General features: G+C 46.3%; 1 protein-coding gene and 1 non-coding gene across 5 annotated transcripts; one reads left to right on the forward strand and one right to left on the reverse strand.

The window, feature by feature from the left end:
* Positions 1–2281: 2281 nt before the first annotated feature.
* Positions 2282–2412, reverse strand: LOC123826931. Its single transcript, XR_006787145.1, has one exon. It is a non-coding gene; the product is annotated as a small nucleolar RNA SNORA38 (small nucleolar RNA).
* A 7946-nt stretch (positions 2413–10358) lies between these two features.
* On the forward strand, positions 10359–20852 carry LOC123826647 (zinc finger protein OZF-like). Of its 4 annotated transcripts, none has more exons than XM_045850701.1 (4): positions 10359–10453; positions 12242–12310; positions 14731–14857; positions 18111–20852. In XM_045850701.1, exons 2-4 carry the CDS (start codon positions 12263–12265, stop codon positions 19631–19633), a joined length of 1698 nt encoding a protein of 565 aa, XP_045706657.1. In that variant the 5' UTR covers positions 10359–10453; positions 12242–12262; the 3' UTR covers positions 19634–20852. The 4 variants fall into 4 exon arrangements, with proteins under 4 accessions (XP_045706657.1, XP_045706649.1, XP_045706636.1 ...); XM_045850693.1 differs by having other exon boundaries at positions 10375–10596; XM_045850680.1 differs by having other exon boundaries at positions 10375–10580.
* The last annotated feature ends 3346 nt before the right edge of the window (positions 20853–24198 follow it).

The raw sequence follows: 24198 nt of genomic DNA on the forward strand, positions 1-24198 counted from the left end.
TGGTGCTCTATTTTTTTTTAGGATTTTATTCTTAGAGGGGAAGGGAGGGAGAAAGAGAAGGAAAAAAACATTGATCTTTTGCCTCTATGCCCCTAACCAGGGACCTGGCCCACAACCCAGGCATGTGCCCTGACCTGGAATCAAACCAGTGACCTCTGGGTTCACAGGCCAGCACTCCATCCACTGAGCCACACCACCCAGGGCGGAATGGTGCTCTATTAACTATAAAATAATGTGTTCATTAATAAATTGGTAATTATGGCTTAGAGCCATATTATGCTGGGTTTTCTTCTGAGGAAACCAAGGCTCAGAGCTGTAATTCTCTGCACAGTAAAATAAACCCCTCCCCAGGCCAGTGAATCCAGGGGCTGGTAGGCAGACTCAATAGAGGATATGCTGTATGGGGGTGCTGAAGCCACTGTTGATTGGGTTCTGGGGAAATTACTGTCTGTGGCCATGCCTGCCTACCCTACCTCAGACCTGGTAGGTGGGACAAATGGAGGAGGAGCTTGGAAGGGGAAGAATGAAAGGAAAGGGAAGGTGCAGGAGGAAGATGAGGATGTGGGGAATGGAAGGAAAGGGAATTGCCCAGCAGTGCCCACAAGGTCAGGAAGAAGCAGGTGATTGATTGGGACGGGTTGGGAGCAGGAACTCTGGTACCAGGTCTCATGGGTTCAAACCCCAGGTCTGTGTGCTGCAATCAGTGTGGTCATTTTCTTAGACCTGCTTTCCTCCTCTCTAAGAGATTAAGGAAAACTGCCCAATGGCACTAGGTGGGTTTCCTAAGCTAATTTAGATATGGTTCTGCAGTGTTGCCCCCAGCACTTATGCAGAAAGCTGCATGTGCTGTCCACATGGGGGCCAGTGGCTACATGGTAGGGGAGAGGCTATTTGAACACATAAGAAAGTGGATGCCTGATACATGAAGATCTAGGACTTCTGCATCCTCTGATAAGCAGGAATCTCAAGAGATGAGTGGCTTCAGGTTAACAGTGAATCATTTAGTCAACAAGTTTCTGAGCACCTCCTCCCTTCCAGGCACTAGGAGTCCAGCAGTGAGCAAACCACAGCCCTTTGTCTCACAGAGCCCCCTCTGCTCATTTCTGAGTGAGATCACAGGTGATGAGGTAGAAAGTGAAGGAGAGTGGCTGTTTCAGCTTTGCCACTCGGGGTGGCCCTCTCTCAGAGGACCACAGGACATGGTGTCACAGCCTCAGTCAGCAAAGAAGACCGCTGTATAGATATCTGGGGAGAGGAAAGTGTCCTCTCAACCCAGGGCTCAGTGGAGCCGTGCTTGGAAGAGAGGAAACATTGACAACACCCAAGGATCTGTCCTTAGAAGTTTGGATAAATACATTAGGATCTGTCTGGGTAAGAAATGGTGAGGGAGAACTAAAGATACCGATAATGGAATATGCTTTCAGATATAGTATTACATGACAAAACAATTCACAACAGTATCTACTATGCACTGTCATTTGTGTTTTTAATTTCTTGCAGAAGAAATAAAACCAGTGTAATTTATTATATGGTAGCATACAAAAGCATAAGAGATGCAGAACACTGAAAAGTAGAAAGCTTACATTTTTAATATTTTGTTTTTAAAATGGTATTTTATTTTCTTGTGGGCAAGAACACTTGAAGTCTACCCCTTTTTTAAGATTTCATTTATTTTTAGAAGGAAAGGAAGGGAGAAAGGGAAAGAAACAACGATGTGTAAGATACATCAATGATGTGTGAAAAATACATCAATTGCCTGTGGCATGCCCAATCAGGGACATGGCTAGCAAACCAGATGTGTGCCCTGACCGGGAGTTGAACCAGTGACCTTTGGGGTTGCATGCCAGCACTCAATCCACTGAGCCTCACCAGTCAGGGTTACCCTCTTTTTTTTTTTTTTTTAAACTAAATCCTCACCCAAGGATATACCTGTGACTGACACCATAGAGAAGAAAGGAGAGAGAGAGGAGATAGAAAGAAATTGATGTGACAAATGGCAATCAGTTGTGTCTTGCACATGCTCCAGCGCAGGATTGAACCCACAACCTAGGTATGTGTCCTGACTGGGAATCTAGTCCCGCAATATTTTGGTATATAGGAGGATGCTCCAGCCAACTGAGCCACCTGGCCAAGTGCACAGTAAGGTGATCTTAATTAGAGGACAGTGTTGTAGAGCAGCAGATCTCTACGACTTACTCATGTTGCATAACTGAGAGTTTATGCCCATTTATTTTTAAATTAAGTTAAATCTCTTCATGTTACTGTTGCTCTTTTTTTTTTTCTATGTGGGATGGTTGCTCTTGAGCCTACAGGGAGCAAACTGTCCGTAGATTTGTCAAAGTCCATGTTTCTTGGCCTCCAGTTCTTAGGTGTCCAAAGACAGGGAACCACCATCATGTCTTTGTAGAAGGGTATCATTTGTGTTTTAAAAGGTATGTGTAGCCCTGACCAGTGTGGCTCAGTGGATTGAGCACTGGCCTGTGAACCAAAAGGTTGCTGGTTCAATTCTCAGTCAGGACACATGCCTGGTTTGTAGGCCAGGTCCTTACTAGGGGGCATGTGAGAGGCAACCACACATTGATGTTTCTCTCCCTCTCTTTCAACCTACCTTCCCCACTCTCTAGGAAAAATAAAATCTTTAAAAAATAATTATATCTATATACTTTTACATGTAACTTAAAAAATATAGAGAGATAGTAGTAGAAGAAATACTACTACTTTTGTACAGGTTGTTACTTCATTGAGATGCTTCCGTGAACGTTTGTAAATAGCTGCTGATTGAGGTCCCTGAAGCCCCTGCCCCAGGCCCTGTGGCCTTGCCTGCTCCTGCACATCACAAAAGGGTGTGACCTGGTGGGATTAACAGTCAGACTGGCTCCTACTTGTGTACAGTTGTGAATTTACTAAAATGGTCTAGTGGGCAGATAGAGCATGATGTACTTACCCACCTGACCTGAAACTGGGACCCTCTTGGTTCAGTGGGTGAGAGCATTGTCCTGGTATGCCAGGGTTGCAGGTCAGCCCACTGGTCAGGACACTTCTAAGAATCACCCAATGAATGCATGAATGAGTGGAACAAGTAATCAATGTCTCTCTCTTCCTCTTCTCTGATGCAGACACTGGCTCGCAGTGTCCACATCATTATGGATGAAATGAGACATTCACACAGACTACCGAGTCTGGTGGAGGAAAAGGGACAGCATGGCTTTTCTCTCAAGGGGAGCAAAAGCCGCGGCCTCTGCCATGACAGGCCTTTGTTGGGTTTCCTCTGCCCATTACATGATGGTCCTCATTTACTATGTACAGATTGACTTCAGGTGGTTACTTTTTACAGAAACAGAGGAGCCAATCTGCTAGTCACATCACAGAAGAGGGATATTTGCAAATGAAAAGGCAGAAGTAGTTGAACCAGTTACACTCATCCTTGGAAGGTTTAGCATGGTTTTTAGGAAGTTGCTTGGCAGTAAATGTCCTCAATTCAGGGTGAGGGAGTTTTAGCTAAAAGCAAGATTCATAGAGGCCTAGGTACATTGCAGGCCTGATTCCCCACGGGAGAACCTATCCGTGGGCATGGGTCCTGTGCATCTCCGAGTGGGAGATGGGCCCACACCACACAGAACAGTCTACTACACTTCTCTATCTAGCAGTCAAGGTAAGTGAATGATAGCATTGACTTTCTTATTACTGGTGGTCTGGGTCCTTGGGCGAGGAATGTATTTTTCCATAGCAACCACAACCTCTAGAATAGTAAGAAAAGACAGGCTGGCCATCCCTGGGATGGACCCAGATCCTCTATCCCAGAAAAGAGTTCTCCAGAGGACACCCAAGGTAACATGGAAGGGCTGTCACTCTGCCAATTCCCAGGCCCCTGCCTGGTGGTGAGACTGGGAAGGACACAGTGTCTTCTGATGCTGAGAAAGCCAAGTTCAGGCTCCAGAGCCAGTCTTGGCTTTGAATCACAACTACTCACTGGCTGCATCCACAGGTACCTTGGTCTGGTACTATCAGAAAGGGGCCTGCTGTGTGCCAGGTGTTGGGAATTGGGCCCAGCAAGACCATTCACATCTCACCTCTCAGAGGGGGACTTACCATCTCCAAATCCCTTTTTTCAAAAAAAACAATTATCCTATTTCATCTTTTAAAATTCACCCAAGGACATATTTTTATTGATTTCAGAGAGAGAAACATTGGTGGGTTGCCTCCTGCACACCCTCACAAGGGATCGAACCTGTAATATTTTGGTGTACGGAACAACACTTCAACCAACCGAGTCGCCTGACCGGGGTTATTTTATTTCTAGACAGTTAATAAGTGAACACATTTTTTGGCCAAAGGTCAAAATGTGTTGCTAAAACAAGATGAAAATGACCTGCAGATCTCAATGCTCAAACCCAGCCTATGCTCTCAAGGTGACTGGCTGTTGTGGACTTGGGGTGCACTGGGGGCCACTTTTTATTTTCATTTACATGTTTAACTGTGCCTGTAGAAATAGGTGTAATTTGTGTGAATATCTGGAGATGCATCGATTCTGAGCCCCACTTTTCTCCTCCATTGAATCAGCCCAGTGAACATTACCCATCCCAAAATGACAGTGCTGGGTGTATCAGCCTCTTACTCTGAGATATGCACTACCACTATTAAATATGTTGTGATCATTAAATCTATATATCTCATTTTATAGATGCTAAGTTGTGCATTTTTATTTTACATTCTAACATCTCTGACATTGAAATATGTTAAAAAATGTCAGCATCTTTGGATTTTTTTCAGTTTAAAAATTTTTATCTATTCATTTTAGAGAAAGAGTGATAAGTGTTGATTTGTTGTTCAACTCATTTATTGACTTATTCATTGCTTGATTCTTGTATGTGCCCTGACTGGGGATCAAACCTACAACTTTTAGGCAAATTGGTATAATACTAACCAACTGAGCTTCCCAGCCACAGCTCAGTCTTTTTCTTCTTTAAGATTTTAACTATTTATTATGTAGAACCAATACACATGTAAGCAGGAATGTCACATTTGTGGCATACCATAGTCATCAAGAAAAATTAGTTTGTACCTTGACATAAACCAGATAGAACAAGGCCACCATGCATAGTCTTGGTCCCCAAATATTAAACATTAAGCCCATCATGGAACCCTATAATCCTAAGAGAAGAAAATCTCTTTTAGTTTTGCCATGCTGACATTGGAAAATGTGTCATGAACTTTCTGGCTATGATAATCATATTAAAAAATTATTGGGTTTTCATCATGAACAAACAGATGCAACCTTGATCAACTTGGTAATCTCTGTGCTTTAGCTTTTTTCTTTTAATCCTCAACCAAGGATACATTTATTGATTTTTTTTAGAGAGATAAGAAGGTGGAGAGAGAAAGACATAAACATCGATTCTCCACCTCCTATATGTACCAGGAATGAAACCTGCAACCTAAGTACCTGCCCTGAAATTGATCCCTTAATCTTCTGATGTATGGGATGATGAACCACCCAGTCATGACTACTTACGTTCTTTACTTTTATATATCTGTTGTGTTTTGAATCTGACAAGCTTTTATACACATACGCACATCTCTGTGTCCACAAGAAATATCTGGCATTGATTCATTTGTTCCTCAGTTTACTTGTAAGTGACATCAGGTGACAGCAATGGTTCTGCATATTGCCTTTTTTGATGCAGTGATGTGTCCTCGAGATCTTTTAATATCAGAAAAAAAGATCTATTTGGTTTTGTAAAATGAAGACAATAATGTCACCCAACTATTGTGAAGACACAATAGCCTAACAATAAATATGACTTAAGGGCCAGTCCATGTTGCTCAGATGGTTAGAGTGTTGCTCCCATAACCTAAGGTTGTGGGTTCAGTACTAGGTCAGGGCACATACAAGATGGAACCAATGAGTGCATAAATAAGTGTAACAACAAATTGATGACTTTCTTTCTCTCTTTCCAACTGCGTCTCAGTATCTCAAATGATCACATTTTTAAAATAACCCACATGTCTATCAGTTAGGGGAAGGGTCACAATAACTAATAGATTCACCCACACAGTCATATTCTCTGTAGTTCTTTAAAAAAAAAAAAGGTGAGGGGGTCCCTGGGCAGGTAGCTCAATATAGTATTTTCCTGAGACACTAAGGTTGCCAGTTTCATCCCTAGTCAGGGAGAATTAACCAATGAATCCATAAATAGGTGAAACAACAAATCAATGTTTCTCTCTTTCTTTCTTCCCCCTAAAATTTTAAAATATCAGCCAATGAGTGTATAAATAAGTGGAACAGCAAATCTTGCTGTCAAATAAATAAGTAAAACATTAAAAAGTGAAGTAGATTTGTCTTCTTAATGGGGTGATCCTTACAGGAGTCTTTATTTGGTGTCACACAGCCCTGCCTTCTGGGCCACCACTGATGGCTCAGAGGAGGGAACAGAGGTTTGCCTACAGAGTCTTACCCAACAGCAACCTTGATCATTAGTGACTCAACTGGGCAGACCATGGGCTGCATCCAGTGAACAGATGGACTTGATTCAGCTCACCCACTTTATTTTCAATTTAATGAGTTGTCCACATTATGACACTTGGAATATTTGATATTCATAACCATCACCTAAAAGCTGCAGAATTAGGGATGTATTAGAAACATACAGTGCCCACCATCATGGAGATGAAATTACAGAAAGCAAGGCAGACAGTAAAGAATAAATATTTTAAAAAGATTTTATTTATCTTTAGAGAGAGGGGAAGGAAGGGAGAAAGACAGGGAGAGAAACATCTATATGTGAGAGATACATTGATTGGATGCCTCTCATAGGCCCCCAACTGGGGACCTGGCGGGCAACCCAGCTATGTGCCCTGACTGAGAATCGAACCAGTGACCTTTTGGTTCACAGGCTGCTCAATTCACTAAGCCACACCAGCCAGGGCAAAAATAAATATTTTTAATGTAATGAATTCCAAATTCTTTAGAGAACTTGGAACATCAAAACCCACTGGGCCAACAACTCCATGAAAGTTTAGAAAAGTAGGGAAGAATTCAGTGGTTCTAGCTGTTCAAAAGCTCAAATCAGAACCTGAAAGCTTCCTGCCCTTTAAAGAGGTATGAAAATTAGCATCTTAGGGGAAGGGGGCACACATAAGATGTCTCTTGCAATATTGAGCACATAGTGGTTGTTTTATGAATGTCTTTCTCCTGAGTGATGAGGCAGCTGTGGCTTCCCTAGTGACCAGATCTTTGAGAAGGATAAACATATCCATCGATTCAGTCATCAATTCCAGTGTGGCTGGATTGTTATGCCAGGGGCTCATTTTTGAAGACTTTGTGCCACTCAAAACCTGCATAATTCAAGGCCAACCCTAACTAGAGATGATTGGCATATCTCTTCACCTGCTAAAGTGATACCAAAATAACAAAAATGGTTTACCATATACATAATTGATCATATTACAAAATAAGAATTTTTAGGGTATTTTAACTTGCAAGGCTTCATGCCATTCCAAAAACAAAAAATGTCACTGAAACATGATTTCAAATGTTCCTAGTTCAAGTTAGCATAAAATATAGCCATGTTATATTCCTTTTTAAAATTTTATTTATTGATTTTTACAGAGGATGGAGGGGGAAGAGAGCAAGAGAGAAACACTGATGGATGCCTCTTGCAAGCCCCCTTTTGGGGACCTGACCCACCCAAACCAGGCATGTGCCCTGACTGGGAATCAAACCCATGACGTTTCAGTCTGCAGGCCGGCACTCAATCCACACTGAACCATACCAGCCAGTGCCATGCTGTATTCTTATAAATACGCTATGACAGGGGTGTCACACTCATTTTTACCGGGGGCCACATCAGCCTCACCATTGCCTTCAAAGGGCCAAATGTAATTTCAGCTCCTTAACAGTTAAGGAGTAGTTAAATTTATACTGTCCTAAAATTATTTTGGCCCTTTGAAGGCAACCATGAGGCTGATGTAGCCCCTGGTAAAAATGATTTTGACACCCCTGCACTATGATATCCTTCTTTGACCTCCACTACATGATGTAAAAACTAGAACTTTCCAATAACACATAAAACCATATAACACTCCTCCAATTTCCCCAACCCAAGGTAGTCATCAGGCTAAATACTGGCACATATGTCTTTTGTTTTTCATTTTTTTGGGGGGGGGCACATTTTTTTTTGCCACAGAAATGTTTGAGAAACCCCATGTTAATAACTTCAGTCAGGTTGTAGACATGCCCTGCCACCCTAAAAGCCAAAGCTGCCTCTTAAAAATGACTCTGCAGGTTTTGCCGTCGTCTGCTTTCATCCCAAGCTCCTCACAGCCCAGAGAGCTTTGTTTCCAGACAACAGCAGGGCTGTTTCCCACGCAGATAGACAGAGCTGTGCATTCTGCCTAGAGATGTAACCACGGACAGCCTCAGCTGGTCTGACTCAGCACCGAAGCCAAGTCGGTGGGGAAAGAGCTTTCAGTTCAGTACCATGGACAGCTCACACTGGCTAAGTCAAAGCCAGTTAACCCGTCTGAAAGAGGATAGTGCCTGTCTGGGTGGCTCAGTTTCCTGGAGCCCTGTGCGCCAAAAGATTGCGTGCTTCCACTCCTGGTCAAAGCACGTACCTAAGTTGGAGGTTCAGTTCCAGGTGGGGCGCCTATAGGACGCAACTGATGCTTGTTTCTCACATTAATATTTCTCTCTCTCCTCCCCATTCCTCTCTAAAATTAACGAACATATCCTCTGCTGAGGATTAAAAATGATAGAAAATGAAGTTATTGATCACAACCTAAGGCAGCTGTCGTTGGTATTTTTGTGGTCACTAAGACACTCAGTAAATGCATTTGCACTTGGCTTCGTTGTTTACAGTACAAAGGTGCCCCAGCCTGGAGAACCTCTTTCCCTCCCCAGGATCCCCAGTTCCCTCTGTGACTTCCTCTTTTGTTTCATAGCCCATATCTGGAAAGTATCTTGGTTTCTAGGATTGAAGGAATTTGTACATCTTAATGATACCAATAACCTGGCCAGACCACTGGGAGCAGGCAGAGGGCAGGAACATAAGGGGCCACCAGAGGAAATCTCTCATTGTCCTGGCGACCACGTTGCCTAGGTAAAGGAACTCCTGCCTAGAACGTGGAGCATATTATCCTGAAGGAAGATCCCAGTCCTGGGCCAGATGATTGTTACAGAAAGTATTGCACGTGCTATACTATCAAGTACTAGTCTATCAAGATGATTGGATAGAAGGAAAGCCCACCTCTCAGCTTCCGGTAACTGACTGGGGGGTGGTACCAAGGAAAGCAAGGCACCTGCATTACAGGGGTCGGAATGGCGGCAGAGCGGGAGGTGCTGGACCAAAGACTAGCCTGTCAGTCTAGCCTTGAGAAAGGAGCTATTGGTCTTCAGTGGACCCACCTCCTGCACCGGGAACTTTGGGAAGTTCATTGGGCAGTCAGACCGTCCCACACCTGAAACTAATATAAACCCAGGGTAAGTAAGGGATGCTCTCTCGCCCACCTCCCAAATGTGGTATCTCTTGATTTCCCGGACCTGGCCGACCTCGGCGCCTCAGAGCTCTAGGAGGGGACCTGAAACTGGACAGCGGCAGGGAGCGAGCTGAGCTGCCCGGGTGACTGCTCAGTGGACAACTGAGGTTCTCAAAAGACGATACTTTGAATGGGAGCAGGAGCTCTGGACGCTGCCTTCGGTTCTGGTTGGGCTAAGGACAGCTAGCTTTTTCCTTGAGTTTCCCGGAGGCAAGAGGCTTTGAGACAAGAGTCTGCCATTCTCCCCGACCCTGCAGCATCTGAATGAAAACCCTCTTTACTTTCTCACCAGCTTCTGCCTGTAGACCTTGCCTCTGGGGGCTGCGGGCAACAGAAACCCCAGTTTGGTTCTGTAACAATAACATTCCAGAACTGGGGGTGGCACATAACGCGAAGGTCTAATGCATCTCTGATTAACATCATACGCTTTCCTGTGTCTTCGCAGGCTTTACAAATTTTCTGCAAGTCACCACGACAGTCAGGGTCTCTGAGTGGACGCAGGAAGTCTGCAGAGACGCTACAGCACCTTTTCTCGCCTCCACCCACTCCCCGCCTTTTCTACAATCCGCCGCCCCCCCCTCCAGCTCGCTCTGCTCCCCACCCCTCTCTCCACCTCCTTGCACCCCTCCCCTCCCCCTCCCTGGCCCCACACCGCCGGTCCACCCCACTCCCCTCCCTGGCCCCCATCCTGCTCTCCCGCTCCCCGTTCTCCCCGCTCCCCTGCACGGCCTTTCCCCTGATCCCTCAGGAGCCCCGCCTCCATGACCCCGGTGGTGGCGCGCGGGCTTGTGGGACTTGGAACCGTCTGCGCCGCCTCTCCCGTTCAGGAACGTTGGGCAGCTCTCGCTGGGAAAGGAGGCGGTAGCGTTGGCGGCAACGCACGGCATTCTGGGAAGGGTAGCTGCATTTCCGCACGGTGAAGTGTGGCCGGTGGGCTTTGGGGGATTCGGTCACTGTCCTGAGGGTGACTCCCGCTGCGGACGAGGCGGGTCCAGGAATAGAGAACTTGCTGGTCTGGGAAGAGGCGTGTGCTGATGGGGCGGGTTTGTGAGGGTGAAGGTGATCCCTGTCGCTGTGTGTGTGTGTGGTGTGTGTGTGTTGGGCTGAGACTCCCGGGCAGTCGCTTTGTGTTTGTACCGCATGGGTCTGGATGGTTTCCTGTGTGTCCCCTTTGCTCTTGTGGGTGTGTCGGCTGCCTGTCTTGGCCTCTCCGGCGTCCTTCTGTGTGCACTTCTGCGTGCGTGTCTGCCTTTGTTTCCGTCCCCGGTGTCTCAGCCTGAAGGCGCCATCCAAGTGTCCACCCCTGTCTGGTCCCTTCCTCTGCGCCTGTGTATCTGGGTGTGTGGGGTCCATCTCTCCTGGCTGAGCATTCCCCAGTCTGTGTGCACCTGGGCTTCTGTCTCTGGGCGTGGCTGACACTGGTGTGTAGATATGTTGGCGTGCCCCCCAGAGAGCGTGGGAAAGACGGCCCACCTGGACAGGTGGCCTGACGGAGCTGCCTGCCTGAGGGCCCCAGAGCTCATCTCCTTTCTGCCCTCAGAGCCTCCCCTGGCCCTGGGAGGGCAGGACGTGTGTGGTAGCCAGGTGTGGGATCAAGAAAGATGGTCAGAGACCCTACCCCATGGTGATCTGGGTGGATTTGTTCAGGGAGTATGTCGGTGCTCAGGGTATGGTTCTGGGCATTTTATAGGCCTCCCAGTAAGTCTGAAGTAGGGACGCTCATCATTCCCATTTTGCAGATGGGGAAACTGAGGCTCAGAGACTTTAAGTGAATCACCCAACTCCACACCCAGGCATCCAGATACCAGAGTTCCCACCCTAACCACCCCACGGATAGCAAATCCTTGTTTCTCTTGGAAACAATGGACAGCAGGAAATGCCAGAAAGCTTGGATAAAGGAGGAGGAGCAGGGGCAGCTGCCACCCCCGGCTCTGCAGCCACAGATCTGAGGCCACACAGGGTTCAGAGGTCACCAGCCTCATGCACTTGCCACTTCCAGGGCCACTGTGCCTTCATAGCCTCCTCTTAATTGATGAAAAGGTTATAGTTGTAATTGCATTGCTATAAATATAATCTGGGCTGCATTAGATTTTCTCTCATAATTAAAAAAAGTTAAGATATTTTCTTTTTTTAGATTTTATTTATTTTTAGAGAGGGGAGGGGAAGGAGAGAGGGAAAGAAACATCACTGTGTGGTGGCGTCTCGCGCGCCCCCTCCTGGGGACCTGGCCCGCAACCCTTTGTTCCCCAGTCTCACACTCAGTCCACAGAGCCATCCCAGCCAGGGCTGAAAAAAAATTAAGATATATACAAGGGCGTCTAGAGGTGTCAGGGGCTCTGGGCCCATTGTGCCTTCTGGGAAAGTCTGTTCTGGTGGTCTGTTTCTCATCTGTTAAAAGGAGCCTGTGTTGTTAGCCTCACAGTGCAGGGACAGAAATCAGAGACTGCAAGTCCAGAAAGAATACATTTGTAAAAAGTAAATTCTGTGTAAAACATCATGAAGTCACTACCTGGAGACATAACTACTGCTTCCTGGAGGGTTTGCAGAGTGCCATGAAAGCCACACCCCGCATGCCTTCACTATGAGAGAGTTTTGCACGTCTCTGTCTGCTTGTCTTGTAGTTGTGTCCGTCTGTCCTGTTTGTATTGTGGGTCGGGCCTCAACCTGATCTCTCACCGTGACCTCTTTCTCCCCCTGCCCTCAGCCTTCCTTTTCCCCAGTCACCATGGGCACTGGAAGAATGGCCACCCAGCCGCTGACCACAAAGGCCCTGGTGAGTCATGTCCCTCCCTAGTACCTTCTTCCTTAGAGTCAGGCTGCCCAGCAAGGGTGACCCTCTGCCTCTCTTGAGCCCCACTCAGGGCCCAGGCCCATAGCCCAGTCTCCTGGAGTTGTGTACTCCCTCCCTGAGGAAGGAAAGTACGCTACTGACAAGGGCTTTTGTCAACCACATGGGACAGAATAGCTCAGGAGTGACCTATCCAACACTGGGATCAGTGTGGAGACACCAGCAGGCACCTATAAGTGGCCGGTTAAATATGTTCTATCTTGTGTGACAGAGGCACCAGACTGGACATGCTGGACAAGGGACCTTCAGAAATAGACAGCATTAAATTGTCCAGGGGATAATTGGAGGACGTCTCTGGGGAGTGACCCAAAAATGTCCCTGGCTCACCCTGAAGTTTTGTTTTAGTCGGTGGCTATTTGTGATATTCTTCTGCAAATTTCCTTGTATGCAAGAGATACTTTACAATAAAAAAGATATACATGTAAAGATATACATGTATACATATACATCAATAAGTGGAAGAACATCTCTCTCTCTCTCTCTCAAATCACTAAAGTATATGTATGTCCGGGCATAAATGTTTTTCTTATCCTCACCAGAGGATAGGCTCATTGAATTTTAGAGAGACAGAGAAACACAGATGTGAGAGAGAACCATGTGCCCCTACCCTGGATCAAGCCTGCAACCTTCCTGGGGAAGGTCAATGATTTGGACAATGCTCCAAACAACTGAGCCCCCAGGCCAGGATGGGGCATAAGTCTTTCCCCTCCAGTTTGTATGATATTTTTTACATTTTCTTTCTTTTTTTCCCCCCAGATTTTATTTATTTATCTTTAGAGAGAGGGGAAGGGTGGGAGAAAGAGACAAAGAGAAACATCAATGTGCCAGAGATATATCAATCCGTTGCCTCACACTTACCCAACTGGGAACCTGGCCCACACCCCAGGCATGTGCCCTGACTGGGATTTGAATCAGCAACTTTTTGGTTCACAGGCTTACACTCAAGCCACTGAACCCCACCAGCCAGGGCATTTTTTTTTTTCATTATGGGAGGTAGAACAACTGTGTAAAGATTTTACTTATTTTTTTAGAGAGAGGAAGAGGAAGGGTGTATACATGGGGAGAAACATCGGTGTGTGAGAGAAACCTGGATTGATTGCCTCTTGCTCACCCCCCAACTGGGGACCTGGCCCACAACCCAGACATGTGCCCTGACTGAATCGGACAGGTGACCTTCTGGTTGCAGGCTGACACTCAGTCCACTGAACCTCACCAGCCAGGACTGTCTGATTTCTTTAAGGGAGATTCCCTGTAGAGGAAGGTTGGGTTCTGGTGGGTATTTTTAAGGCCTTTAGAAGTCTTAGTTATGGGTTTGGACAGTTTATTCTCCCACCCACATGTAGGAGGAGCTGCCTCTGTTTCATGTTGGCTATTGTTCTTATTCTGGTGATTGGATATAAATAACAAGGGGTATAAACTATCCATGTGGTAAGTGACAGCTGAGGTCACATGATCTCTTTCTGAGTAACATCATTTGTGGTATTAGTGAGGTTTGGTTTTTAGAAAGTGTTTATTCACCAATTATATGTAGGTGGGTAAATTATCATATGCTTTGCTGGTCTGCAGGACTCTTAATATTCTTGAAGGTTTTTATTATTTTTAAGTGTTTATTTTTAGAGAGAAGGGAAGGAGAAAGAGGGAGAGAAACTTCTGTGTGTGAGAGAAATATTGATCAATTGCCTCCCATATGCACCCCAATTGGGACCCCATCCTTGACCTTTGGTGTATGGACAACACTACAACCAACTGAGCAGCCTGGCCAGGGCTGGACATTTCTATAAATGAATTCACACAACATGGTTTTTTTTTTTATCTGGCTCCTTTCACTGAGCTTCATCTCTTTGATGTTCATCTATGTTGTAGCAGGTGTGCTTTTTAATAACTGTATATACTGTTCCGTTGTACAAGTAGACCATGTGTACATTTGGGTTGTTTCCACCTTTTGGTTTCTATTAGTAATGCTACCATGAACACTCATGTACAGTTTTCTGTTTGATCTTCTCATTTCTGTTAAGTGTAGGAGAGGAAACTATGGGTCCTTTGATAACAGTGTTTAACCATTTAAGGATTGATTTGACTGTTTTCCAAGGCACTACACCATGATGTTTCCACGGTTACCTTCTCTGTGATCACTGCCTTAGTTTCCTCTTTTACCAACTGAGCACCATCCAGTGTACTAGGCACCAGGGCCACTGAGTGGTCAGGCCCTTCAGAGCTCTGCACCTTGTAGACACCCCATCAGGTGCATCCTCTGTGCTTTCCTGATCCTCTTGGCCCTTCTGGCCACATCTCCTGACCTCTATAAGGAGGGCCCTGCAGTGAGTGGTGTGTGTTTTCTCTTACAGGGACCAGTGGCATTCAGGGATGTGATTGTCAACTTCACCCAGGAGGAGTGGCAGCAGCTGAAGCCTGCACAGAAGGATCTGTACAGGGACGTGATGATGGAGATCTACTGGAACCTGGTCTCGCTGGGTAAGGAGGAAGCTTCACTGTTTCACTCACCATCTGTCTGTCACCTCAGGATGGCACAGAAACAGAAAAGATGCACAGGTCTGAATAGGTAGAACATTCAAATTACTCAAAGCTAAAAATAAACTTGATAGATGATGAAGTGAGGAAGAGTATTTACTGCATTACAATAGTCAGAGTATTTTAAATACATAAGGTGCTCTTAGAAATAAACTAGAAAATATACTAGAATGATAGAAAAATGGACCAAGTTTATGAGCATGCAAATCATAGATGTAGAAATGTATGGAGTTATACTTTATAAAAAATTTTTAACCGTTGCTAATAGTCAAAGAAGTACCAGTTGAGTCACAAATAAAGTTCTCATCCATGAGAGACACAGAGATGAAAAAGATTAACGTTCCTTGTTGGATGTGGTTCAGTTGCTTGCAGCTTCGTCCCGTACATCAAAAGTTTGCGGCTTCAATTCCCTGTCAGAATACATACCTACGTTGTGAGTTTGATCCCCAGGTGGGGCACATATGCGGGGCAACCACTCAATGTCTCTCTCATCAGTGTTTCTCTCTCTCTTTCTTTCTCACTCTTGCTCTCCTGCTTTCCCTCCCCATCCCCTTCCTCCATCCCTAAGCATATTCCTGGTGAGAGAAATAGTTTCCTTCATTTTTTCTTTTTAAAAAAATTTTACAGCCCTGGCTGGCGTAGCTCAGTGGATTGAGCTCGGGCTGGGAACCAAAGTGTCCCAGGTTCGATTCCCAGCCAGGGTACATTCCTGGGTTGCAGGCCAGAACTCCCAGCAACCGCACATTAATATTTCTCTCTCTCTCTCTCTCTCTCCCTCCCTTCCTTCTCTAAAATAAATAAATAAATAAATAAATAAATAAATAAATAAATAAATCTTTAAAAAAAAATTTTAAATCCTCACCTGAGAATAATTTATTTGATGAGAGAGAAATATCAATCACTTGCCCCCGACATGGGCCCTGACTGGGGATCAAACTCAAACCTTTTGGTGCACAGGACGACGCTCCAACCAACTGAGCTACCCAGCCAAGTCAATACTTCTTTTTATTTCTGAGTAATAGCCCACTTTATGGAGAGACCACGATGTGTTTATCCCTTCACTTAATGATAAGCGTATGGGCCATTTCCAGTTCAAGACATTTTTCTGTAGACACAATCTGTCCATTCTGTTGAAGATAGTTGGGGCATACAGAGGTACTTTTTTCACTTTTTCAGAAACTGCCAACCTTTTTTCCAAAGGAATTGTGTTGTTTTTTATTTTCACCAGCAGGTGCCCGAAATTGTATTGTGTCCTGTGCTTGTCACAACTGAGCATGCTCGGTATCTCTCATTGCAGCCATTTTCGTGGATGTGCAGTCTTACCACAACCCAGCTTGCAGCTGATTTTGAGGACCTTTCCGGGTGCTTATTTGCCATCAGTATATTCTCTTCAGTGAAGTGTCTGGTTCAAGTCTTGCCTGTTTATTTAGTTGGGTTGTTTGCTTCCATATTATTCAATATGGAAAGTTCTTTACATATTCTGTTTTTGTTAATTCTTCGTACAACTGTTTTAACAGATATATATTTTTAAAGATTTTATTTACTATTAGCCAGAGGGGAAGGAAGGGAGAAAGAGAGAGGGAAAGATCAATATGTGGTTGCCTCTCATGCGCCCCCTACCGGGACCTGGCACACAACCCAAGCATGCGCACTGATCTGGGAATCGAACCTGCAGCCCTTTAGTTCACAGCCAGTGCTCAATCCACTGAGCCACACCAGCCAGGGCTAACAGTTATATGTTTCGCAACTATTTGTTGCATTCTGTTGGGAGACTATTTCCTCAGTGGCATCATTTGGAATGCAAATGTTTTTAAGGTTGATGGAGTCCAGTTCATTTATTTTGTTGTTGCTTGTACTTTCGGTGTTGTATCTGAGGGCTCATTGCCTAACCAAAGACCATGAGGATTTATTCCTGTTGTTCTGAGAATTTTACAATTGTAGTCCTTTATTTAGGTCTTTGGTCCGTTTTGAGTTTATTGTTGTAAATGATATAAAATGGGTCTAATATCAGTGTTAAATTTACTAAACATTACTAAAGTTAAATTTATTGTGGTGACATTGGCTAATAGGATCATATAGGTTTCAAGTGTACATTTTTAGGATAAGCAATCTGTATGTTGCATTGTGTGCCCGCCACCCAAAGTCACATCACCTCCCATCACCACATATCGTCACTCTTTTGAATGTGGGTATCCGGGTGCCCCAGCACCATTTGTTGATGAGCAGAACCTTGTAATTTAATGGAGTCCAGTTTATCAATTACTTTCTTTGAGGATTGCACTTCTAACCATGTTCACAACTAAGACTTCTATGCCCAGTCTCTGGTGTTAGTGGCTAGTTATGTCCCTAGTGTGTCTCAGACTCCTGTGGTTCAGTGGAAGGGTCTCAAACTCGGGGGTTGTTGGTCCAGTGTGGCCTTAAATGGGGAAAGGGAGACAGCTGCTTACCATTCCTGCTTTTTCAGTTGCCTCTTAGGAAGGAAGGCTCCATATGACAGTGTCTTCACTTTTTTAATGAGAGTTTTTTATAAGATTTCACAGTTTTCTGATGTTGGCTCAAACCCTAAGGTCCGTGCACAGAGTCTGGAACTCAGGACAGCCCCCAGACCAGAGACGGAGATTGAGGAACCCACAGGACACAGGCAGGAGGGGACTGGAGCAGCTGCGGTCAGCAGGGAGGGAGGAGGGGAAAGGAGTCAGCACCTGGGGCTGTCCACTCCTGGGCAGTGTGGGAAGCAGGAGGTTACTTTGGCTGGTGGGGACACAGAGGACAACCAGCACAGCTACATGACAGTCAGGTGTTATTTTATCATTTCTAATAAAAGTCAGTGTTTTGAGAAACACAACTGGCTGGGGGTGTCCAGGTTGAGGCATGGAAGTAAGGAAGCAGGTGCAGTGAACCCTCTCTATTTTTGAGAGAACCTTTGATCTATTCCTCCTTCCTCCTCTTTCTCTCCAGGGGTCTGTCTGCCCAGCTCTGAACTCCACTGTCCACCTTTGCACCCACTCCAAGGGGACCTTTCTACCTCTTTGCTCACCTCCCTATACCTCACTGTCTCAGCTCACTGCTTCCCTTCTCCTTCTGACCCCATGAGAGGCTGTCCCCCATTCTCAGACCATGCCTTGTGTCTTGGGAAGATCCTCCCTCCCAGTGCTGTTAACTGCATGTGTGTTGTCATCTCTTTTTCTCTTCTCAGACTTGGAGACTAGACCTGACATGAGAGAAATGGACCCACAGGAGGACATTTGGAAAGAGAGACCAACCCTTGTGGTGGAGGCAGAAAGACCCATAAGGAATAGTGCCCGGGGTTGTGCCTCTGAAGGAGCGGGGACACAGGGTGACCAGCTGGGGTGGCGACATGGGAGCCTCGCATCCTATCCGGGACAGTTGGACATGTCCCAGGCATTGGCCCCGGTATGTCGTGAATTTAAGGCATTCGTCCACCAAAGCCCCTCTCCGGCCCTACCAAGATTGGAAGGGCTTAGAGGAGCAGGAAGGCACCCATTCACCATGTGTAGGAAGAACTCAGGTGCTTCAAGCCTCCGTGCTCCCACCCAACTCTGCGCAGAGAAGAAGCCCTACAAGTGTGGGGACTGCGGCAAGTCTTATGGCTATAACTCATCCCTGATGAAGCACCAACGAATCCACACAGGGGAGAAGCTCCTCTCGTGCACCACTTGTGGGAAGCAGTTCATTCAGCAGTCATGCCTCACCATCCACCAGCGTGTGCACACTGGGGAGAAGCCGTATGCCTGTGGGGCATGTGGGAAGGCTTTTGGCAGTAACTCGTCCCTGAAGAAGCACCAGCAAATGCACACTGGGGAGAAACTCATGTGCACCACGTGCGGGCAGCAGTTCACCTGGCCATCATGCCTCACCATCCACCAGCGTGTGCACACTGGGGAGAAGCCGTACACGTGTGCAGACTGCGGCAAGGCTTTCAGCCAGAACAAGCATCTCATCCGGCACCAGAGGTCTCACACTGGGGAGAAGCCATACATGTGCGAAGACTGTGGGAAAGCCTTCAGCCAGAACAGGAACCTCATTGTTCACCAGAGGATGCACACAGGCGAGAAGCCTTACACATGTGGGGAATGTGACAAGGCCTTCACGCGGAACGAGTACCTGATCGCGCATCAGAGGACGCACACTGGGGAAAAGCCGTATGTATGCAGGGACTGTGGAAAGGCCTTCACACGGAACGAGAGCCTCATCGTACACCAGAGGACACACTCCAGGGAGAAACCATACACATGTGGGGACTGTGGCAAGGCCTTCAGCCAGAAGGGGCACCTCATGCTGCACCAGAGGACACACACCAGGGAGAAGCCCTTCTTGTGCTCCATGTGTGGGAAGCAGTTCACCCATCAGTTGAGCCTCACCATCCACCAGCGCATCCACACTGGGGAGAAGCCGTACACATGTGAGGACTGCGGCAAGGCTTTCAGATGTAACTCGTCCCTGAAGAACCACCAACTAATTCACTCTGGGGAGAAGCCCTTCTTGTGCGATACATGTGGGAAGCAGTTCACCCGGCCTTCAAAACTTGCCATCCACCAGCGTGTGCACACCGGGGAGAAGCCCTTCAAGTGCAAATACTGCGGCAAGGCCTTTAGCCAGGATGCGAACTTCATACTGCACCAGATGAGACACAATGGGAGAAGCCATGTGAGTGCATGGAGTGCTGCTAGGCTTTTTTCAGCTGTAACTCGCCCCTGAAGAAGCTGTAACAAATCCACTCCAGGTAGAATTTCTTCCCACTCACTGTGTGTGGGAAACAGTTCACCTGGCCATTGTACCTCACCATCCACCGGTGTATCCACAGCTAGGACAGGCCATATACATGCAGGGGCTACAGAAAAGCGTTCAGCCAGAAAACGCAGTTCACCCTGCAACAGAGAAAGCACACTGGGGAGAAGTCCTTCTGCACCATGTGCGGAAAGCAGATCACCTGGCAGTGGACCCTCACCAACCACAAGCTCAGATATAACTGGGCAAACCCCTGTGAGTGCTCCATCTGCCTGATGCGCTTTACAACATGATCATCCCGGGAGATGCACCAGGTCGACCACATGAGCAAGATACTCTACAAGTGTGGCAAGGCCTTTATCAGGCATTTCTTGTTTACCTTCCACCAGAGGATCCACACAGGAGAGAAGTTGTACTTGTGTGGCAAGTGCAGGAAAACCTTCAGCTGGAACATAAACATTACAAACATTAAAGGAAGATGCACACGTAGCAGTGGCCACGTTGGATCTCAGAATCTGCACCTGTGGGCTGAGCTTATGTGCCAGTGCCAGACTTGATACTGGAGCCCACAGGTGGGACTGTAGAGAAGTCCTGCCCAGACGGGTCTTAGGAACGTGGGTGCTGGGGAGAGGCCACACCATGCACACAAGCTGCTTCCAGAGCATCCACAGGGCCAGTGGAAACCAAGTCCCCCAACAGGTCTAGTATCTGGGAATGTGGCCAGGCCACTGTGGCTCCAGAATGAGATTTAGTAAACTGTTTTTAAGAGCTTGGACAACACATTTAGTGTCTCTGGGTCTCCATCTCCTGGATAGTCAAGTAGAGGAGGGGGAAGAGAAAGGAAGAAGGGAAGGTGGGCTCCATGGGGACATTCTCCCTTTGTCATACAGGGCTAAATCTACTCCAGAGATTAGGGTGTCACCATCTGTGGGTGTCCTTGTTTTCCCCACACCCAGCCTCTCTGCACCAGTATTAGTCACTTAGTTTGTGAGGGGAAAATAATTTTTATTCAGTATTAGGAAATAACAGTATTGGCTTCAGTTGCCAAAGTTTCTCAAAGTGGTATGTTGTATTTTGTTTAAATACTTTTTTAAAAAGATTCTATTCACTTATCTCTGGAGAGGGGAAGGGACAGAGAAACAAAGGGAGAGAAATGTCAGTGTCTGGTTGTCTCTCACATGCCCCCCACCAGGGACCTGACCTGCAACCCAAGCATATCCCTAGGAATCAAACCAGTGACCCTTTGGTTTTGTAAGCTAGCATTCAATTCACTGAGCCACACCAGCCAGGGCAGTTTAAATAAATCCTTTAATATTGGAGACCTGCGCTACTACAAATAGTTGTCAGATGCAAAAGATAACAGGTAGCAATTGTCCTGTCAAAATGAGTGTTAGCGCTTGTGGGGAGTGGATATGAACACTCAATAGGAACCTCACAATCCTGCCCCAAGTATGAGGCTACCTGCACCTCCCAGCCCTGGCTTCCTGGCTTGGGAATGGTGAGACTAGAAGGTTGGGCCCAGACTATGTGTCAGAGATGGGGAAAGCCCCCTTTCCAGAAACCCAGCCAGGCTGGCCCCCCTCCCCACAGGGCTGTTTCAGTTACAAGAGAACAATCCTCAGATCACAAGCAATCCCCCACCCACTCCATGCTGGCTGGAATTTTGTGAAAATAAAGTGCCTTCAGTGTGGTGGGCACATTATCCAATTTATGCCTTACCCTCAGCCTTAGCCATGGTGTACTTAATGATTTTGATATTGATGATGATAGTGATCTGTTATTAATAATAAATAGTAAACCTAAAAATGGTGCTCTGTCAACAATAAAATAATACATAAAGTGCTATATTAATAAATGGGTAATTAAATACTACTCAGAGACTGCTACACTACTGCCTGGTGCCTTGAATCCATGTTACCCTACTATTTATTTGCATTGAAGGAAATGGGTTTTTATTAACAGGGTTCCAACCTTGGGGGTGGTGAGAACACTCCTGCTCTGAGCCCTTCTCTCCCACAAGACCCAAAACTTCCCTTGCTCCCCAAAAGACTTCAAGCCAAAAACTATGCCCAGAAATTCCTCATTTCCTTATCTGTCCTTAAGCTGGTCATGCAAACAGATCTCCATCCTCTCTGGAATGTGCACTTGAGGGTTTCAGAGTCACCATCGCCTGGCAGCAGCTCTCAGGATCTGGGATGCATTGTTTTCAGTCTCCATGGAGTGGTCCAGAAGCCGTGTGCTGTGCTGCACTGGATCATGGTGTCCTACATGCTGGAGCCCAGGGAGGCACACATCCCCCTGAGAGACCCTGCCTCCAGAAGTAGGTGCCCATCCATGTGGGGCTGGCATCTCCTGGTCCCAGAAGTGGTCCCGTCCATTCCCAGAGCAGGGACAGAGGCCCAGAATGTCCAAATGGCAAAAGCCCAGTGAGAGAGCTTGCACCAAGCTTCAAAGCAAGAGAATAACTTTAAGATTTTATTTATTTTTAGAGAGGGGAAAGGAGGGAGAAAAGAGAACTATCAAATGTGTAGTCGCCTCTCCTGCATCCTCTACTGGGGACTTGGCCTGCAACCCAGGCATGTGCCCTGACTGAGAATCTAACCAGCAACCCTTTGGTTCATAAACCTGAGTTCAATCTAGTGAGCCACACCAGCCAGGGCAAGAGAGTAACTTCTTACCAAGTGTCCATACCCAGAACAGGAGGGAGAGAGAGCGTGAGAGAACTTGTGTTAACTTTTAAAAGCTGTCCCAAAATCTCAGGTGCGCAGGAAGCCAGTGGGAGTATCCATCTTTTCCTATGGGTGCCTCGTGTTCGCCATTTTTGTCAGTTCCCCAGTCACTTTGACCCTCTTTGAGCTGCTATCTTTAGTCAGCTCAAGTTTCCCAGCTGCGCCCAGGTGCATGTGCATCTGTAAGTCCAAGGGGAAGCATCTGGGCCCCCACAGCTCAGACAGCTCAGACAGTGGTTATATGAGCTCCCTCTACTTTGTCATGAATCCCTCTGCCTGCTCACTTCCTCACAGTCAGGTTGACAATTTGCAACAGGCAGTAGCCTCCTCCTCCACCTCTGCCCTTCAGGAAGGCAAGAGCTATTAATCTGCCTTTGATATGCAGTGTGCCTCAAAAACTGCCTTCCTCTCCTTGGGCACCATTCCCAGTCCCCCTGCCTTTTTTTAGGAATTGGTGTGTGTGGGGGGGATTTACCCTGTTTTTCTTCTCCATAGATTGAACCCAGTTAACATTCCCCATCCCATAATTACAATGCCCATTGTGGCTCAGCCTCTTACTATGAAATATTCACTATCATTATTAAATATGCTATGATATGCCTTGGCTTGTGTGGCTTAGTGGGTTGAGCACTGGCCTGCAAACCAAAGGGTCACTGGTTCGATTCTCAAATCAGGGCACATGCCTGGGTTGTGGGCCAGGTCCCCAGTAGGGGGTGCAGGAGAGGCAACCATACAAAGATGTTCCTCTTTCTCCTTCCTGTCCCCTCTGTCTAAAAATAAATAAACTTTTTTAAAAAGTAAGGATTTTTAGGAAATTTTAAGTTGCAAGGCTTCATGTCACTCAAAACAAATGCCACTGCAACATGATTTCAAATGTTTATAATCTGAGTTAGCATAAAGTATAGCCATGCTATATTCTTGTAAATACACAATAATGCCCTTCTTTGATCCACCTCCCAACATAAAAACTAGAACTTTGCCAATAACTCACATATCCTTACATAGCACTCCCTCAATTTTCCCCAAGCCAAGGTAGCCATCATCCTGAATCCTGACACATCGGTCTTTTGTTTTCTTTTTTGAGGGGGATACATTTTTTTTTGCCACAGAACTCTTTAGAAACTCCGTGTTAATAACTTCAGTCAGGTTGTAGCCAGGCCCTGCCATTCTAAAAGCCAAAGCTGCCACTTAAAAATGACTGTGCAGGTTTTGCCATCATCTGCTTCCATCCCACACTCCTCACAGCCAGAGCTTTGTTTCCAGAGAGGGCAGCAGGGCTCTTTCCCAGGCATGCCGCTTCTTTGAAGAAGTCAGAGGTAGACAGAGCTGTGCGTTCTGCCTAGGGATTCAATCACAGACAGAACCAGCTAGTCTGACTCAGCATGAAAGCCAGGTCTACGAGTTCAGTACTGCGGACAGATCAGCAGGTTTAGGTCAACGCCAGGAACAGTTATATCTAAAAGGGGGTTCAGGCCTGGCTCCGTGGCTCAGTTGCTTTGAAGCATCATCCCGGGCACCAAAAGATTGCAGTTTCCATTCCTGGTCAAGGCACATACCTAGGTTGCAGGTTTAATTTCAGGTGGGGCGCCTGTGGGAGGCAGCCGAAGGATATTTTTCTCTCATACCAACGTTTCTCTTTTTCCTTGCCTCTCTCTAAAATCAATGAACATATCCTCCGCAGAACATTTAAAAAGAAAAGAAAAGATGTCATTAATCACCACCTAAGGAGGCTGCCGTTGGCATTGTTGTGGTCACTGAGACATTCAGCAAATTCGTTTGCACTTGGCTTTGTTTATGGTACAAGGA

The sequence above is a fragment of the Phyllostomus hastatus genome, unplaced genomic scaffold (assembly GCF_019186645.2).
Source record: "Phyllostomus hastatus isolate PE091 unplaced genomic scaffold, TTU_PhHast_1.1 phas_contig_133, whole genome shotgun sequence".
NCBI lineage: Eukaryota > Metazoa > Chordata > Mammalia > Chiroptera > Phyllostomidae > Phyllostomus > Phyllostomus hastatus.

Excerpts from the sequence above, each read along its gene's own strand:
- LOC123826647 (XM_045850680.1), top strand. Across the intron at positions 12,311-14,730 it reads CGCTGACCACAAAGGCCCTG|GGACCAGTGGCATTCAGGGA; the intron begins GTGAGTCATGTC and ends TTTCTCTTACAG. Across the intron at positions 14,858-18,110 it reads CTGGAACCTGGTCTCGCTGG|ACTTGGAGACTAGACCTGAC; the intron begins GTAAGGAGGAAG and ends TTCTCTTCTCAG.